This window comes from Sminthopsis crassicaudata, chromosome 5, assembly GCF_048593235.1.
Source record: "Sminthopsis crassicaudata isolate SCR6 chromosome 5, ASM4859323v1, whole genome shotgun sequence".
Classification (NCBI taxonomy): domain Eukaryota; kingdom Metazoa; phylum Chordata; class Mammalia; order Dasyuromorphia; family Dasyuridae; genus Sminthopsis; species Sminthopsis crassicaudata.
The window spans coordinates 203816487-203837017 of NC_133621.1; the positions used below are offsets into that span (position 1 = coordinate 203816487).

At 34.6% G+C, this 20531-nt stretch overlaps 1 protein-coding gene across 3 annotated transcripts in view; it reads left to right on the forward strand.

Moving 5' to 3' along the window:
• YAF2 (YY1 associated factor 2) overlaps positions 1-20531 on the forward strand; it is an 80927-nt gene that overhangs the window by 11169 nt on the left and 49227 nt on the right. Inside the window, exon 2 of one of the 3 annotated variants that reach the window (XM_074269583.1) lies at positions 14549-14634. The exons of the other annotated variants lie outside the window; for them this stretch is intronic. Coding sequence (XP_074125684.1) covers positions 14627-14634 — 8 coding nt within the window. The 5' untranslated portion in view covers positions 14549-14626. The remainder of the gene's footprint in view (positions 1-14548; positions 14635-20531) is intronic. 3 annotated transcript variants of the gene reach the window in all.

The following is a 20531-nucleotide window of genomic DNA, read 5'->3' on the forward strand; positions in this document are numbered from 1 at the left end:
CAGCTGGAAGTGGATTGGATCTTCTTTATGTTGAAGATATCCACTTCCATCAGAATACATCTTCATACAGTATTGTTGTTGAAGTGTATAGTGATGTTCTCGTTCTGCTCATTTCACTCAGCATCAGTTGATGTAAGTCTCTCCAAACCTCTCTGAATTCATCCTGCTGGTCATTTCTTACAGAGCAATAATATTCCATAGCCTTCATATACCATAATGTACCCAACCATTCTCCAATTGATGGACATCCATTCATCTTCCAGTTTCTAGCCACTACGAAAAGAGCTGCTACAAACATTTTGGCACATACAAGTCCCTTTCCCCCCTTTAGTATTTCTTTGGGGTATAAGCCCAGTAGTAGCACTGCTGGATCAAAGGGTATGCACAGTTTGATAACTTTTTGGGCATAGTTCCATTTTCCAGTTTTCTTATACCTTTCATGGCCTCTGGGAACTTATGACACTGATTTCCTTACTATTCCTCCTATTTTCCCAACTCTAGAGATTTTTCACTTTCTCTCATGTGTGGAATGATCTCCCTCCTCTTCTCTACCTTGTGGCTTTCCTGGCTTCTTTCAAGTGTCAAATGAAATTCCACCTTGTAATGGAAGTCTTTCCTTAGTGTCTTCCCTCTATTAATTATTTCTAATTTATCTTATATATGACTTTTTTATAAATAGTTATGTGCATGTTGTCTCCCCACATTAAATTGTGAACTTCAAAAGAGGATATAGTTACCACCTTTCTTTGCATCTCTAATTTAGAGTAGGGAAAAGATAAGCATTCTTTTTGCTTTTCTGCCAGGCACTATGATAATTGCTTTTTACAAATAGTGTCTTGTTTGATTTTAGTGTGGTCACTGGTACATAGTAGATGCTTAATAAATGTTTACTGACTGACTTGCTTTATCTTTTCTAGGAATCTTAATAGTCCTTGTGGCCATGCAGTTCCACCCATAGTTACTATGAAGTTACTTTCTTTCTATAAGCTTGTGACCTAGAGCCTATATCTATAAAATTTCTTTATTGTTTCATTTGTTATTTAGCCTAGTTTTGTTTTTATTTTCAGCTTTGTTTCCTGAGTTGGGACTTAAGATCAGGGTCAATGTTGACTGCTTTTTTTTATACTCCTGGATGGAATGATGTGCTCCTGTTTCACCCTGATCTGTATTATCTGGGGTCCTATTGCAGGCCCTGACTTCCACTGGTATCTCTGGACAAAATGCTAGCAGATACTAGGCCCAATTATATTCTCTTTGTAACAGAGAACTGAGCTCTTCAGAGTACCAAGTAGTGCATAGGTTGATGACATGCAAACTTTCAGATCCACTTGATTAGGTGGTCGATCACTATCCTTTAGTTGTAACCTTAAACATCCTCTTAAGTTCAGAGCTCTGCAGGTGTTTGACTATCCCGGGGGTTCCCCTTTGGAATTTTCTGGGCTTTCTGATATCAGGTAGACAGCACTGCTACAGACTTACAGTATCCTAGGATTGCTTTTCATCAAGGCTGTAAAGTTTCCAAGATCTGTGCTTCCCTCCACTCTACTCCCCTTTCTTTGGCTGTTTTCCTTTCTTCTCCTCCTCCCACCTTGATTTAGATCAAGTGACTGTAGTTGTTATTATTATTATTTTTTCATTTGATAAAAAATTTAAACTAAAGTTCTTTTTTTGGTCTATGTTAAAATATGTATCTGAGAATTAGATTATTCTCTTTCTCTTTACTCCACTGTCTTGGCTTGAAGTACCTTTAATCATTTCTTTATTCAGCAACCTTCATTAATTTTCTATTGCTTATGTATAAAGTCCAAACAGTCCATTTATTGTTGTAACCTGCTTTTTTTATTTCTAAACTCTTACTTGTATTCTTCATTCCATTCAAGATAGACATATACCTTGCCTTTGAATCTTTGTTTATATTGATCTTCCCTCTTTTGTACCTTATCAAAATTGTTCAAGGTTCAGTTTCTTGAAGATTAATCTATTCCAACTAATCATTGCTGCATTTGAACTCATAGCACTTTTATATGTTTTATTCTTTCGTATTGTAGTTATGTATGTACTTGGATGGTTATGTGTTTTAATGGTAAGAATGCTTGATGTTGAATCAGAAGGTCTGCATTCACATAAAAAAAGAAACAAACCCTTTCTGACTTTGGGCATGTTACTTAGTTACTCCTAGCTTCAGTTACCTCATTTCTAAAGAAAAGGGGCTTGACTATATTTCTAAGTTTCCTTCCAGTTTTAAATCTTTGACCTCATCTGATCCCTCTTAGATTATGTAACCATTTAATGAGGATATACAGTATCTGGAATATAATGTTACCAGTAAATATTTTTTAATTATAAATGATGCTAATTTTGAGATTTTAAACCTGAGCTAACTTTGTTTTTGTTGGTATTATATATACCTACAAATGTACCTGTTGTCTTTTCCTTTAGAATGAAAGCTCCTTAACAGCAAAGGACTATTTTTGTTTTTGCTCTGTATCCTGGTGTCTGGTCTAAAACAAACATTTAATAAAATGCTCAACTGATTCTAAATGAACTCCTTAGAGCTTTAGGAAAAACAATCAAGGAAAATAAGAAGATCCCTATTCGATGATAAAAGAAACTCATGAAACTGTTGAGGTTCAGAAAGAGACCCCAAAAGGTTGGGATCACAGACCAGTATTGTGAGGTGTCTCAAAAAAAAATTGCAGGCTTGAATCCATCTTTAAGTCAAAAGGCAAAGTTTATTGTAACTGTAACACCAATTGAAGTCAGGGCTAAGTTCCAGAAGAATTTAGTAATAAAACTAGGAGTAAGGAGACAAATTTATCCAGTTCTTCATGTCACTTATGTGCCAGTTTTGTGGCCTAGAGATAGAACTGAAAAGTAGTCTATTCACATTCAAGAATTTGGTTATCGCTGACCAGCAAATTATCTATTTGACATTCAGTAATGTTTGTTGGACTATACTAAGGCCAGGAGACTTTAAAATCAGACAGATTATTATAACAAAAGCACCCTAAGTTCATATGACCTCATCACTGTTATGTTTTCCCCTAGGAGCTATACTCCATCATTTCTCAGGAAGTTTGAATCCCAAATTTATTTGGGACAAAGGGACGGAGGTGTCATCTTCCAGAGCTGCTTCATGCTAAACGAGGTGTAGATCTGTCTCTGCCTAGTGGGGTGCAGACTGAGGAGGGGAGGCATGAGACTTGAAGATGGCAGCAAGAGCATCCGGGGGGTGTTGAATGTCAGAATCAGTTAACCAGTGGTATTCAGATTGAACAAGTAGTTGGAAGTTCATAGCTTGGAGTCTGGAGGAAACAAATCTCACAAGTACATTAAAAATGCAAGGACCAAATATGAGCCAAAAAAAAAAAAAAAAGCATAAGCAAAAGTAGAGTTTGTCTGAGGGTTACTAAGGACAATAACCAGGAACCCCACCCAAAGGAAGACTTGGAGGGAATAGATGAGGCCATTATGAATATCTCACATCCAGACAGCTCTTCCTAGGATAAATGCCAAAGAACATTTCTCCAAAATCTTTGCTTTTGTCTCCTCAAAGGAGTAGGGCAGTGGGTGGAATAGTGGCGTTATACACAGTGAAAGAAGTGCTCAGGAGCCTAGGGTGCAAGCACAGTAATGTTTAAAAGGCATTAATCATTGGGGAGAGGATGACATGCAAAGTAGAGATAATTAAGTTTAAATAGGTTTGATCTCCTTTACCAAAAATCTCTGAGCTTTTTCAGGCTTACAAGGGAAGACTTTTACCCAATTAGTAAAGGTGTCAACAAAAACCAAAAGCAATTTGAAGCCCCGGAGAGGGGGACATATGTGTAAAATGTATCTGCTAGTCCTCCCCTGGCTATGTACCCTGCTTCTGGAGGTGAGGGGGGGGAGATATTTAAAAGCCCTTTCAGGATTTACTTGGGCACAAACAAGGCAGGCCTGACAAACCTGTTTAATTATTTCTCCTAGCTTATGACCAGTGAAAATAGGTTTCACAAGAGATTGGAGAATTTTTCCCAAGTGAGTAGCTTGGTGTTGGCCAAAGAGAAGTTTCCACTGGATGGTTTTGGGATGAGAAGTTGACCTGAAGGTGTTTGAAACCACCCAGAAGAAGAAAGCATATATCCCATTTCTTTAGCAGAGGCTTGTTCTTGGGAACTTTATGAGGGAGTAGAGTGTAAGAGTCAGGGTGTTGGGGAATTAAAGGTGTCATGATCAGAAACAAACAGGGAGCAGCATGGGTAGCTGAATCTGCAAGCCTATTTCCTTTGATCTGAAGTGAATCCCTCTTCTGGTGTCCTTTATAAAACATCATAGAAACCTCTCTAGGTCCATGGACAGCTTATAGTAGTTGTAGAATTTCCCCTGCATATTTAATGGGGGAATTACTTATTTTTGCTGTCAAAAGTCACCTTTTTTTTCCCATATAGTCCAATGAACATCCAAAACATGAAAGGTATATTTGGAGACAAATATATGTTCACTCTCGTTCCTTTCCCCATTTCTAAAACTGGTAGGGAGAAGCTTTAGTGGTTGGTTTAGAGTGAGCTTAGAGACTTCCTCAAATAGAAGAGCTGGGGCAACCACTCCTCTAAGGCAGGAGGGTGACCCCAAAGACTACAAGTTTCTTTGAAGACTTTCCTTGAGAAGTAAGCAAGAGGTCTGGGGTAAGGTCCCAGACATTGAGCCAAGACTCCTTGGAACTGGCCCTGCCTTTTCATCACAGCATAAAAAGTGTTAGGTAGAGTTAAGGCCAAGGCAAGAGATTAGTTTAGCTTTCAGAGTCTTAAAAGCCTTGGCCTGATCAGGGCCCCATTCAAGGAGAATTGTATCAGGGCCTTGAGTAGAATCACAGAGGGGCTGGAAATAACCAGAGTTAGATATACAAATTTTGCAAAATCCAGGCATGCTCAGGAAAGTATGCTGCTGTTTCTTTGACAAAGGATCAAGAAGTGACAAGGTTGCTTCTTCTCTGAGGTGAGCAAAAGGGAGGTGGGAGTTAATTCATCACCCAAATACTTAATAGACTGATAGGCAAAGTGGGCCTTTAGACAAAGAAACTATCACCCTAAAAAGCCGGAAAGTTTAGAGAAGCCTCTAGGGCTGGGCTGCAAATTAAGATATAATTTACATACTTGATAGCTGGTGCCTGTCCAAATATGTGGGGGCTGTCATGGAAGCCCTGAGCTAATTTCATGTTATGAATATGACTGCCCATGTTAATTGGTAGGGATTACATTTTCCTAGATTTTCCCCTTCAAAATGAAATTGTAAGCCTATGCAGTGGTATGCGTCTTTAAAATTTAAGATAGAAAAACCTTTGTGTCCCCTGGGATACTTGTATTGGACTCATGGCTTCTTCTGACCATTTGCTCTGAGTATAGAAATTTGTTATAAGAGGGAAAAAGCAGAGACATGATTATAATAGCATCAAAACAGGTCCTTCAAGCTTCAACCTGAGAACACATACATAATAGGATAAAACATCCTTACATCTGTTTGACACCCAATCATGCAGTAACAATTCCACCTCATAGTCAGATACAAGAATAATCAGGTGGGAAACAAAGAAACAGAACTGGGAACTGAGTCAGAAGGATCTCACCTTGAGCAGAAGCTAAGATTGTCCTCCCAGCTCTTGCCCAAATAAGATGTCCACCTTCATGATAGTTCAGGAAAGTATCTCTCTGAGTAACTTATGGCATTTCTCTCAAATGGTGGGTTACTGACTTAATGATCAGACAATCAAATTCAAAACTCAAAAGAATATCAGTTACAGTCCCAAGAGATTTTATCTCTTATAGCAAATTTTTCTAATAGTTTAGGGCTAGGTACATTATTTTTAATGTTTGTTTTTTTTTTTTTTTTTAATTTTAAAGTTTACCAGGAGTTACAGACAGAAGATTTTGTTTAACATGTTTTATATATTTAAACTTATCCTGGTGCAAAGGATCAATCATTAAACAATCTTAAAGAGTCTTAGTAAACACTTCTTGTTTAAGAACTATACATCCTAAACAGACTCATTTTTCAAAACTGATGACCTTTTCAAGAAAACTGGCAAGTTTACAAATTAAGGAGGAGTTGACAGAGACCCCAGGGAAGGGGCTGAGCTTGCTGTTGACCTCCCTCAACTATTCTTAGTGTTTTCACTAACAACTTGTGTTGTTTGATTTCTCCCTCCACTCTGAGAAGGAGGAAAAAGTGTTGCACACCTCATACTTGTAGTTGAACTGATAAGGCTTTCACCTGTTCTCTCTTGTTCCTCACATGACTTTGCCCAATTACCTCCCCAACCCAGCTTGGGGGAATGGGGATGGAATTGGGGTAAGCTGCATGTTCAACATTCCCTGAGACCTGGCACCTGAAACTACATCAGAAGGAGATTCTGGCATCAGTTACCCCAGTCTTAAGCAGATTCTGTTCATCAACTGCCAGGTGCTTTGGAAGCACGTAGCATGGCAGTGTGAGATGAGAAAGCCAGTTTGCATTTGGTAAGCCCACCATTCTCTATTTCAGTTGTGAATATGTATTCGCTATATAATTTATGGCAAGTTACTTTATCTCTGTCCGGTTTTTTGATTTGTAAAGAGAAATGGTTGTTGTGAAGATCACATGATTGCAAAAGTGTTTAGCATAAAACAAGTACTATATGAAGGTGCTATATATATATATATATATATGTATATATATATATATATATATATATATATATATATATATATATATATATATATAATTGCTTCATATTTGATAATTTTACATGGCTTTTTAGATGTGACCAACATACAATGCCAGTGTTGAGATAAATGATTTTGTGTGTGTGTGTAAAGTAATTTGGAAGCAAATTCAACTAAATTAAGGCCTCTTGGGGCAACAAGGTACGCAGTGGATAGAGCACCAGCCCTGAAGTCAGGACAACCTGAGTTCAAATCTGATTTCAGGCACTTAACACTTCCTAGCTGTATGATCCTGGGCAAGTCACTTAACCCCCCTTTTGCCTCAGGAAAACAATAAAAATAAATTAATTCATTAAGGCCTCTTACTATATGCAGAACACTAGGCTCTTATTGAGGGAGATTCAAAATTCATATGATGTCTGCCTTTGTGAAACTTAAAATCTAAGAATAACATACTTCCCTTAGCCAGATTCCTAGAAAAATTCTGTATGCTCAGTTGTTAGGTGCTAAGTCACTGAAATTGATAGAGACAATTATCTCATTTAGCATGGTTCAGTATGATTGATCTGATCCTACAAGGAGATGTTATGGACCAGAACTTGAAACTCAGTGGAATTGAGAAGATAATGATTCTCTAATTTACATGTACTTAGTACTTACTATAATTCCACAAGATTCACACTTTTAAGAGAGCATATATAAGGAGTAGCTGAGAAGCTCACTAAAGGAAAAGCTTGCTCTTGGACTTAGGGAGATTCACAAGACACAAACCCTCAAGCCCACTCTCTTGGAGGAGGAGTCAAGATTCATTCCAACTTCCACCTTTGTGCTGGCTGGAGGCTGAAGGACAAACCTTTGGATTCGGAGACACTCGGAGGGAGCTCTTTGAACCAAGAAGACAGATAGGCCTCTAAAAAAGCTAACCGGGCCCAAGAAAAGAGATAAAACTTTGAAGGAGAAAATAAAGGATCTGGACTAACTCCTGGCTGCATTTGGGATTATTGAACTGAACTGAAACTAAGGCTGCCTCCAGAAGCTCCCCAAGAAACCTGCTCCCAGAGAACATTATAACTTAGAGAAGAGAACATTACACTCAGTGATTCTACTTCAGTCAGTCAATAAAACTTTTAAGTATCCACTGTGTGCTAAGTGCTGGGAACACAAAGAAAGAAAAAAAAGACAATCCTTGCCTTTGAGGAGCTCCAATGTAATCAGAGAAACACATGCTAACTATGTACAAACAAGCTATGTACAGGCTAAAAAAGGAAATAATCCACAGAGGGAAGGCATTAAGAGAAAATTAAGAGAGATTGGGAAGGATTTCCTTTAGAAGGTGGCATTTACCGTAGGACTTGAAGGAATCTTAGAGAAGCTACTTCCTTTCCTTTCATTCAGTCCTCAATCCTTTGCAATCAGACTTTTGATCTTAACCTCAGTTGAAACTTTTCTATTCAAAATTACCAGTGTGTTTTTTTTTTTTTTTACTTGTCATATCTTTAATGGCCTTTTCTTAGTCCTCTTCCCTTTCTGACGCCTCTAATATACTTGACACTGTTGATTATTTTCTTCTCATAAAGTTTTCATGATTCTTCCATGCCTAGATCTGCCGCCACTTGACTGAATTTTCTCCAAGCTAAACATCATCTCCATTCATCTCCCACAGCATAATAAAAGTTTCCTTTTAATGGTTAACTATTTTTAATAAAACAATATTACTGATGGATGCCACAATAACTAGAAATTTATGGTTATTCTTATGATAGCTGCTCTTTTTTTTTTCTTTTAAGGACACAGTTGAAAAAAGAACTGTTAACCAAAAAATATTTACTTTGTGTGAGGATTTGATAGAAAATTTTTGAAATTTTCTAAAAATCTACAAGTTGTGTGCAGCACCATGATAAATGTGGAAATATGCTTAGAAGAATTGCATATGTTTAATCTATATTGTATTACTTGCTGTCTAGGGGAGGGAGGGAAAAAATTTTAAAACACAAGGTTTTGCAACAGTGAATGTTAAAAATTAGATGAAATTTATGCATTGGTTCTGGATCTTTGCTCAGAGTCTAAGCAGGTTTTCTGTAGATTAGTCCTTCAAATAATAGTTTCTGTCATCAAAGCAGGGATCTAAGTGGTTCAGTGAATAGAGGACCAGGCCTTGAGTCAGGAAGACTTATCTTTTTTTTTTTTTTCTATTTATTTAGAATTTTTTCCCCACAGTATATATGCATGAGCAATTTTTTTATACCATTATCCCTTGTATTCATTTTTTCCAAATTATCCCCCCCCCTCCCTCCACTCCCATACATTTTTACATGTGTTACAGTATAACCTAGGCAATCCCATACATTTTTACATGTGTTACAGTATAACCTAGATACAATACATGTGTGTAAATACCATTTTCTTGTTGCACATTAAGTATTAGATTCCAAAGGTATAAGTAACCTGGGTAGATAGACAGTAGTGCTAACAATTTACATTCACTTCCCAGTGTTCCTTCTCTGGGTGTAGTTGTTTCTGTCCATCATTGATCAGCTGGAAGTGAGTTGGATCTTCTTTATGTTGAAGATTTCCACTTCCATCAGAATACATCTCAGGAAGACTTATCTTGCATTCAAATTTGGCTTCTGATATTTACTATCTGTGTGACCCTGGGCAAGTCACTTAGCCCAGTTTGCTTTAGTTCCATATTTGTAAAATGAGCTGGAGAAGGTGGCAAATCATCTCAGTATCTTTTCCAAGAAAATTCCAAATGGGGTCAGAAGAGTTAGACATAGTTAGGGGACTGAAAATTTTAAAGGCATGTATTTTGTTTTGCTGATAAAGCATGAATTGTGTCTTATACCTACCATAGTTATTACTATGTAACAGATAATCAGTACTTGTTGATTTAGTTGAAATTTTCTCTTCAGATTAAATATCCCAGTTCACCAGTTGATCTCTTCTGTAAGATTGATTGGGTTTTTGACTAAAAAAAGTCATATTTTATAAAGTACTTCTAAAGTATTTTGGTTTGTCAAGTTAAAAATTTATTGAAAAGTTGCTACATGGTTTTAAATGGAGAAACATTTGAAGAGACACTTTCTTAATGCCCAGATCAGGGGTTCTCAAACTACTGCCATCGGGCCAAATGTGGCCTGCTGGGTTATGGCAAATGGGCTGAGGGGCGGAGACAAAGTGTGAGTTTTTGTTTCTACTATAGTCCGGCCCTCCAACAGGCTGAGGGACAGGGAACTGGCCCCCTATTTAAAAAGTTTGAGGACCACTGGTTCAGATCCTACTTCTAGCTTCTGTGAGATAATATTCTAGGAAGAAAAGGATTAAAAGATAAAGAAAAGGTAAAGATAGTCAAATTAATAAGGATTTATTAAGTGCTTCCAGTACCAGGCATTGTGCTAAACCCTGCAGGTACAAAGGTAAAATGCAGTCCCAATTGTTGAGGAACTTGAAGAGATAACATGCTAACAGCTGTGTCCCAGGCACATAATAGCACTTTATAAATGATACTTGACTTGATCTTAATGAGATGAGTTGTCCTAAATCTTTTACATATTTACCTAAAAGAAAAAGTGTAAAAAAATTTTAGACTAGGAAAAAATATTTTTAAAAATTTTCCATAGAACCAAAATAAATAAATAAATAAACAGATAAAATAAATAAAATAATCTTTCAGACATTCAAAGTCTATTTTATTTCTCTTTCGAATTATACTTTACAGGGTAAGTTGTTTTTGGTTTTAAGTCTTTCTTTTGCTTTTTAGAGTATTGTATTCTAAATTTTCCTCTTGTTCATCATAGAAACTTGTGATCCTTGACTTTGTTTCCTTTGTTGAACCTGCTGGATAAATGACTCGAGCAAATAAAAATATTACCTGTCATAATATCGTGTTACATTTACATTGTCTTCAGATTACAATTGTGTTGCTTCTTTCCAAATGGTTGATGGCCTAGGGCTATGTATGGAAGTATGGTAAATAGTAATCTATGGTGCAGATACAGCAGTACAAAATGAGAGAATTTTCAGTTTAGTTACATAATATCAAAGACTTCATAAATCCTAATAAAGAAAATAGCTATGATGTGTCAGCCTGAGTATTTTATTTTGAACTTTTTTATAGATTAATTCATAAGGATGTGAACTACTATTTACTTGGATATAATCAAAGAGGACCTTCATAATAAGAGGACCAAAATAACATCACTATATTGGTGTCAATGTATAGTGTTATCTGACTATAGCTGATCAGGCTAATATCAGAATGCTCTACCAATCCATAAGAATATTTGGAATGGAATGGAAACTAAAATTTGTGCATCTTGTGTTTCTTTTGAGCTGCTTTGAAATATAAGGTCTGAGTTGGAATGAGATACATAAATTAAATAATTAGAATTTAACTACCACAAAATCCTCTTCTTAAATATATCTGATAACTTGAAATAGAAAAAAAACCCAGAATTCATCTGAGCAGCTATTGTTCTTGTAAAATTTTAGTTTTATTCTATAAATTACTGTACGTGCTTACATTTTGAATGAAAATCATTTTTCCCCTAAATCAGTTGTTAGTATAAATTGTTTGCTGTTTGTTTTAAAAAATACAAGCTTCCCCCTCCTTAGTGATTTACAAAATTATATTTTCCAATATAAAACTTTTCGGGGAGAAAAAGACCATATCTTCTCTTTGACACATAATGAGATGGGAAGAATTCAGCCTTTAAAATATCAAACTTATTTGTCAGGCTTTTTCTCAAAAAAAAAAAAAATGCTTAATTGCATAAGTGATTGGTATAGAAAAGCTGTTATGCTCCTTGGAGGACTAACAGTCCTTTATGATCATTGGAATTCATATTTTTTCTATTCCTTAATTGGTGTTATCTTGAATGGTGACTATCATTTATCCACTATTTTTATTGGTTTTGAACTGTAGACTAGCATTTTCCCTAAAGCCTGAGATCCAGTCAACCCAGAAGAGATATCTCTTATTGAGCAAAGCAATGTGTTGCAGAAGGTAGGTAGCTAGAGGTATAGCTCATGTCCTTAGCAAAAAAATGGCTTCAATATATAAAGTTGGAAAGGGACTCCTACTTGAAGTTTGACACAAATAACTTGAGATATTTATGACAACAGTTCATATTTGAAATTTGTGGTCCTCAGTGAATCAAAAGATCCATACATGAGTACCTGCTGTAATCGAACCACGATAATGAGTTGACTTAAACTCATTATCATTTATTATGTAAATTACTGTAAGTGCTTACATTTTGAATTAAAACCATTTTTTTCCTAAATCAGTTGTTAGTATAAATTGTTTGCTGTTTGTTTTACAAAATACAAGCTTCCCCCTCCTGATTTCAAATTAATTTAGAAGTATATATTGGTTGGCTATATAGTGCATCATAAAATTAGTGAGAAAGGAGTGCCCTGGAGAAGCTGTATGCAGGTATGTGCATCCCTCTGCCTCAGGTACGAAAATTCTCATAAGTTGATTTTCTAGTATCTCCTCTTAGATCCTTATATAAAAAACATCTGACCCAATGGGTAGAGTACTTTTATCTGCAACCAAGAAGACCTAAATTTAAATCCTTCCTTAGACACTGACTATGTGACTATAGGCAAATCACTTGACTTTTGTCCTCAGTTTTCTCATTTGTAAAATGAAGATAATAATAGCACTTGTTTCCTAGGCTTGTGGTAGAGATGAAAAGATAAAATATTTTGTAAAGAGCCTTGCAAACCTTAAAGTACAATATTAACTATTAGCTCATTATTATTATTGTTATTATTATTACCTTTGAGATTCCATATTTCCAGAAAAAATTATTTAATGAGATTATTTGCATCTAAGCTTGTAGTCATGGAAAAGATCTTGACTATTTTTCAATCTAGTCTTTCTGTTTGCATACTGAAACATTAGAATATACTACTCTTGGTCACAGAGAGCTTTATATAATGTAAGGTTTTAATAAATCTTCACTGAACTGAATATTGAATTCATCTTTAATTTATAATAAGAGTTTAAGTGTAGGTGCAAATGTACCAAGTGTTTACAGTCCATTAAGTATTATACTTAATTTCTTTACAAAGTTTGATACTTCATTCCAGTTTCTTGTTACTCTCTGATTTCTGATCTTTCTTGATAAAGCTGATCATGGTGCCTGAGCCCCTGTCTTTCTTCTGTTCCCTTCACCTAACCTTGGGGAGCCAGAACCAGTGCCCCAGTGTCAGCACACCTATCCCCATTCTGTAAACATGTTTGTCCCATAATATGGGGTGAGGCTGAGTATAACAGATGGATAACTCCACACTTTTCTTTCACTCCTTGTCTCAGGTTGCTAAAAAGTTAGATACTGTTGTATCTTTTCTATAATATGAGGGCATCATGATCAGTGAACTCTTCAGGATGTCATTCATATATTCTTTGACCTCATTTCCTAATATTTCCCAGATAAATAATTTCTATATATATATTTTTAAAAAACAGATTTAAAACATACTACATATTAAAATATTTTTGATTGAAAGGCTAAAATATACTGATGATGTCCACCTAAATTAATGCGTGACATTCTTTGAGTATTCAAGATCAATATGACAGTCTCTTGGATTGTTATAATAGAGTTTGACAGTTTTCTATTTCTTGTGTCTGTGAACTTGATTTTTAAAATATTTTGATAATTGTATTTTAATACTTTTGGCTTCTGTTTCAGTCCTATATATCTTGTTTTATATATTTAAAAACATTACAAGAAAGGGTCCATAGTCTTTAACAGTTCAAATAAAAAAGCACCTTTTAGTGCCACAGATATAAGTTACAGTATACAAAGAAATGAAAAATAAAACTAATAAAAACCCTTCCTGATCCTCAAGAAAAGAACTACATACAAACAAAGTACTTACAGAATAAATTGGAGATAAACTCTAAGAAGGAAGGCACTATAGCATTATGCAGATTGGAAACCAAAAAAGTAGGGACAAGGAAGGAGAATTTTCCAGATGGGGGGAAAATAAATAAAAAATGCAGAGTTAGAAGATAGTATTGTTTGAAGAACAGTAATCAGGCCAATTCGACTAAATCAAACTTCCAAAATGGTCTATGATGCCACAAATGAATTCCTTCTCCATATTAAAAAGAAACTAAGAAAATTTCACATTTTAGTCACCAAGCATTTGTTAAATTCCTACTGGGTACTTGGAACAATATGCAAATGCTCAAATGGATCTATTATCTCATACATTAAGAAGTTGCAACTTATTCATGTGTGTCCATTATGTGTGAATCATATCCATATGTTTCCATAAGTTTGTCAGAGGGCCCAAACAGCATTCTGGAAACCTTCCTTGGTTTCTCCTGATGTTACACTCCCATTGGAGCATTGTGACTATCTAACTTGTCATGTGGCCCGTCCATTTTCTCTTCCTGTCATGTAATTCGTTGGTATCTTTTACTCTGTTATTCAGACTCCTTTCCCAGTTAGCTGTTATAGCATAAATACACTTTAAATACATGCATTTTTATCCATTGTCTTCTGTGTGCTACTCATTTTTAATTCTTTGTAATTCCATGTCTTGCTGTCATTTAGATATTAGTATTTTTTTAAAAAATGCCTCTTCCATCATGGTAAGCTTTAAGATCAATGAGCTTTGCATTTTCCTCAAGTCAATATATCATGCTTTTCACTATTCAACTTTAGGTCCATCTCATTGCCCATCTGTACTGTCTTACCCGGATATACATCTGAGGGATAAGCTCTTTATAGATTGTCTCTCTAAATGCATGTATATTTTGTACAATGGATGTTCTTCATCCATTTGATCTTTCCTGGGTGGATAGATAGTCCAAACTCCTTTGAGTGATTACAGATCTCTTCCAGGAAGCTCTGCAGTGTTCCGGGGCTTGATGTAATCAGAACAGTGTCATCCACAAACAGGAACATCTGGAGGACCTCACCATGTACAGGTAATTCCTCTGCAACTTGGACTCTCCACTGGATCTTATCCATCATAGTGACAAATACTCTTGGCAGACACACATCTACCTGTTTCATGCCTCATCTGTTGTTTGTTATCCAGAGGATTGTTGAATATGGTTGTTTCAGTTCTATTTTTCAAGCAATTTTGAATGATTTTGATGTCTGGATAGTAGCTACTTGATTGTAAAAACACTTGTAAGAGGCATCTTGTTCTACAAGACTGTGGTAATAAACAATAACATCTTATGTTCTCTATATCTTTAACTTCATTGTGAAATAGTGAAGATGGGAGCCATCGATGAATCTTGTTTGTAGAAGCTTGCTTGTTCTCTACAAATAACATCATTAAGAATACTTTCTGTTTATGGATAGATAACTTTCACTAAGATTTTGTGTTGATGTATACTTAGATGTGCCTTGACTCAGGCTAGCCCTGTGGAACTTTAGGTTCAAATTAGAATGAAATGAAATATGTTGAGATTATTCAACAATTAGCAAAAGGAAATTTACTTAGCATAAGAAGAGAAGGATATTCAACAAAGATAAGTATTAAGATTGATTAAGAAAGCTCCTTGGATGTTCTTGGAGTTCCTTGTGGCTATTCTGTATTCTGATGATCAAGGAGTGATGTCACACAGCCTGAACCTTTAGTTCTCTGAGTCAGCCAGGTCTTAAGAATGGCCATCAAGCTATTAAAGAGAAACTGGCCTAGCCTTTATGGGGCAGAAGTTAGAAAATACCCTAGCTTTTAACTACAATGGAATATATCAATAATTGTTGGTGTTGTCAACCTTTTTTTTTTTTTTTCATTTTAATGAGGACTGAGTTTTTTTTCCCATAACTTTGTATATTGTTTCTTCAATACTGACACAGTCCTTTCTCCAGTAAGAACTCCTCTATTTCTTTAAGAAAGCTTTTGTGTTTAAGAAACATGAAGCTTCTGTGTAACCTGCAAGTCTTTAGACTTCTTCCTTCTTTCTAAATCATACTTTCATTTGCTTCTTCCCTTCCTTACCTTTTCTACCTTCTCATTGAAGTTACAGAGTGTTCATTTATTTACTTACGAGGATCTTATCAAGTAATTCACAGGTTTTTCTCTACTCTTTAACTATGGAGGCTAATTTTGGTATATTGGACTTTGATCCAATCTGATTGCTTTTCCTATCTTTATTCTTTTCTGTGCTATTTCCTCCCCCTTTATAAGGACATATGGGTCTATGATGTTAGAATCCTAATGTGATGATTGCACCATCCTTGATAGAAAAAGCAGTTCATCATAATGATTTTTATAAATCATTCTTATTTTTCTTCTGTTCACAGTCCTCTTTCCATTTTCATCCTTAAATCCCTTGAAATGGCTTTGCTTAGTTGGTTATCTTGCCAAGCTTTTTAAAAATTGGTTTTACTTTCCACTGTTTTGAAACAAGTATGTATTCTAAGCAACTAGATGACACATAGAGCAGTGGACCTGGAGTCAGAAAGGTCTGAATTCAAATTCAGCCTCAGACACTTGTTCAGCTTCATACAGTGTGACCCTGAACAAGTTGCTTTACCTTTGCCTGCTTTGCTTTCCTGATCTATAAACTGAAAATAATTGTAGCATCTACGTCCTAGAGTTTTGAAAATAAAGTGATATATTTATAAAGCATTTTAAAAGCCTTAATGCACTATAGAAATACTAGTTCTTACTCTTATCCTTATTTCTATTTCTAGTGTTGCTTTTGGAAATCATATGTTTACAAATTAGCCATTTATGAATTCTTGTGGCAGTTTACCTAGCAGTTAAATTTCTGGACAAAGTCGTTATAATAAATGTTGATGTACTTTATATCGTCTACCAAAATCATTATAGTAAATGTTGATATACTTTCTATTATCTACTTACCATTTTTGATTGTCACTTGATTATTAAGTGTTCAGTTGTTTGAATTATATGCCACGTATATTTTTTAATTTTTTAAAAATAATAAATCTGGTTTTAGCTATGATGAATTATTGATAGAGACTGTACAGAGACTGTTTACTCAGCAATCACTTCCATATCAAAAACAAGTCTTTTTCTGTTTGGTAAAATACATTTTTTGTGATTTATGTTGTTATTTGATTATATCTATCAATTCTTTTTCTTTAAGGAAGTTGTAATGCTGAAGAGGCATAGAGCTTCTGCGTGATTTGCATGTCTTTAGACTCTGTCCTTCCTTCTTTCTGAACTATGCTATTCTATATATTTCTCCTGCCCCTTACCTTTCCTGTCTTCCTCCCATAACTTTGGAGTTATGAAATATCAGAGTGTTTATTGATTTAGTTTGGAGGGTCTTCTCTTTAACATGTAAGCTGATTTTAGTATATAAGCTACAATTGTTTTTGCGTTGTTCTTTTGGTAAAGAATAATAATTATAATAGCTAGTATTTATATAGCCCTTTAAAGTTGGTATCACATGTATGTATATACATAATGTAACACATTACTGTTGTAACACATGATGAACAAATATTCATGTCTTTGGTGGTACTATAAAACTCATTCCACTAATTCTTTTCGTTACCTTTCTTATGAGTGAGCCATTTTTCCATTTAATTGAAACTTTTTTCTTCTGGTTTGATTATAGCAAAAATGTCAAGATTGATTTAGGTCCTTTAGCAATATGTCTAGTCCTTGGTAATTGTATGAAGATCTCACATTTAAGAGTACTAGCAGCCAAGTTAAAGATACCCTAAAAACATGAATTTTATAAGGCACCTACTCTCGTTTTCCTTCTTGTCAATCTGTTACTATCACTACAGAAGCAAAAGAAAGCTGGACAGATCTGAGAGTATTTACATTGTTTTTTTAAATTCATGGCTTGTTTGCTGTGGTCAAAAACAAATTTATTACTTCCTGGCCATTGTACTGCTAATGTCTCTGTCTGTAGTTAGCTATCTTTGAAACTTTTCTAAGATGATAGAATATGTCATAGCTTTAAGAACTTAAGGTTAAGTACATACTATGGTAGAGTATCAAAGTAGTACTTTGTGTAGGAACCAGTGAAGACACAAAAAAATTAAAGTCTTTCAAGGAGTTAACATTCTATCAGTGAAGACTACGATAGCACTAGTAGCTATGGGAATGAGGGAAAGGTTATGTGTGGAAGAGTATTTGAAGTGAGTTTTCAGGCAAATAGGGGATTTTAAAAGGTAAAGATGAGAAGAAATTACATTTCAGGCAGAGGGAATGACTTGCAAATATAGAGATGGGAAATGGAATGTTGTGTGTAAGGAACAGCCAACAAGACCATCTGGGTACTCCACAGAATGAAGGAAGGGTGAAGGAATATCCTTGATCTGATTTTATTAGAGGAACTGGTTGCTGAAATAGAAATAATAGAAAGACAATCATGACATCCTAGATTCATAAAATACTAAGGAGTCTGATTCTGAAGCAAGATTTAAGGAGAAACTATTTAAATAGTTAAGAAAAAAGTATATGTAGGATTCCATAACTTGAGATCGTGTATGGTAAATTGGTACAAGAGGGATGGAATGCTATAAATAATAAAATTCTATTGATATCAACAGAAATTGTATCCAGTTAACAGCAGAGAAAACTGGTCCCTTATACTCTCACTTAACATTCCTCTCTCCCACCAACGCACATATTTTAGCAGAACTACATAATGGAAGCTATGAGTTAGTGCTCTGGGATCCACCTCATAATTTCCCTAACAAGCATCAAAAATTAAATTCTTCCCTCTTCAGCACTCTTCCCTAAGAAAGTAATGGTATAGAAAAGCTGAAACTTACTCTGCTTGTAGCTGCAGTGCCTTTGCATGATAAGAGCAATGATCAGCTGGAAAATTAAAAAAAAAAAAAAAAAAACAGAGAACTGGGGCAAAGCACATATTTGGGGGAGGAATGGGTTAAGTTTGGGTTCCACTAGCTCAAAGGAAAGGGGTACTGGTATTCAGCTAAGACCTGCCTTCTTTACCCTTACCCCAAAAGCCATATGGTCTGAAATCAGCAAAAAATCACAAAAATTGAAAATATATTATTAGAAATAACGATGGAACAAAATACTAACATTTTTGGAATGCAACAAAAGTAGTCTTCAGATTAAAAAAAATCCAAAATACGCATTAAAAATTAAAGAGTCAGCAAGTAAATCTAAAATAAGCACACAGATATTGGGGGAAAAAAGGAGAAAAGAAAGAGGTGATCTGGAAAGAAGCAAAAACCCATAGAAATGATGAAACTAAAAGCTAGTTCTAACTAATTCTATACTTACAAAATTGAAAAGCCTGTAAACAGTCTGATTAAAAGAAGAAGGAATGTGGCAATTAATTGGTGCAGTAAACAGAGTACCAGCTCTGGAGTCAGGACCTACTGCCACATCCTGCCTCAGGCACTTAATAGCTGTGTGACACTGGGCAAGTCACTTAACTCCTATAGCTTTGGACAACAAGAACAAAAAGGCTGAAAGCCAAATCAACAAAATGAATAAGGTAAAACGCTACAAAATCAAAATTTAAAAAACTTATCGGAATTTAAAAAAAATTATCAGAATTTGCTATGCACTAGTTGGTACTAAAACTGAGAATACAAGATTTAGAATACTTTGAAAAATAGACAATGTGAGGCTATTAGAAGACAAATTAGAGAATTTAAATCAGCCAAATTCAGAAAAAAAATAAAACTAGCTATAAAAGAACTACTAATAACAAAAACTACTGATCTGGAAAGATTCACATGAGAATTCTAATACTTTTTTTTTAAAAATAATGCCTCTAGTATAGTTATCTCAATAATTGAGAAAGAAGATACTTAAATGCCTTTTATGAAAAAAAACATAGCCCTAATGCCTAAAATCACAGATGAAGTACAGAATATGTAAAGTACAAAGGATAAAGATAATAAAAAGCCCAGGTGAAGTTTAAACTAATATCATTAAAGAACATTAATTCAAATTTTTAAATAAAATCTTCTCAAACATTAGAGTTTTTAATCCAATTTATCCAAGAAATCATTCATTCCAAGTTGTATTTATAACAGGAAAACAAGGATAGTTCATCATCATAAAAATAATATAATTACATTAAAAACAAAAACATTTCACAATTAGAGGATTACTTCAATAGTGCATAAACATTTTTTGTAAAAGTACAATACTTAGGGAAAATTCTATAGAATCAGCAAAGGTACTAATTGGAACAATAGCTTCTGACTACAAAAATCAATAGCATTTCTTTATATAGTACTAACAAAATCTAAGAGGCAGAAATAGAGAAATTCCATTCTAGGTAACTATAAGATAAAATATTTGAGTTTCAGACTACTAAAACAAATACTTGTGTATATTCAATTATACAGTGTCCCTTAATCAAATAATTATTTAAGTAGCTAGAGTAGCATATAGTGCTTTTGATTGTTCAACAACAATATCACCAAAGTTAATTTGCATTCTGGATGCTATACAGAACAAAGGGATACTTTATTTTTTCAATTAGCCAAAATCCTTTTTTCTCTCCCCCAATCTTTTCTACACCTTAATTGGAAAATAAAAGAAAAATATAGCTCTTATAATAAATATGAATAATGAAAACATGTTTTTTCATTGGTCATGCCAATGTACATATATGTATGTGTGATAGTGTATATCTCACACTATCTCAATTTGTACTCAGAATCCATTACCTCTCTGTCAGGAGAAAGGGAGTATGTTTTATTTTGAATATTCTAGAATAATACTTCATCATTGCATTTATAAGAATTCTTAAATTTTGTAAAAAAATTTTTTTATAAAATTATTATCATTTAAATTATTTTCCTGGTTCTATTTACTTCACTATGTATCAATTCAAATAAATTTTTACAGCTTTATCCAAAACCATTAGGTTCATAATTTCTTACA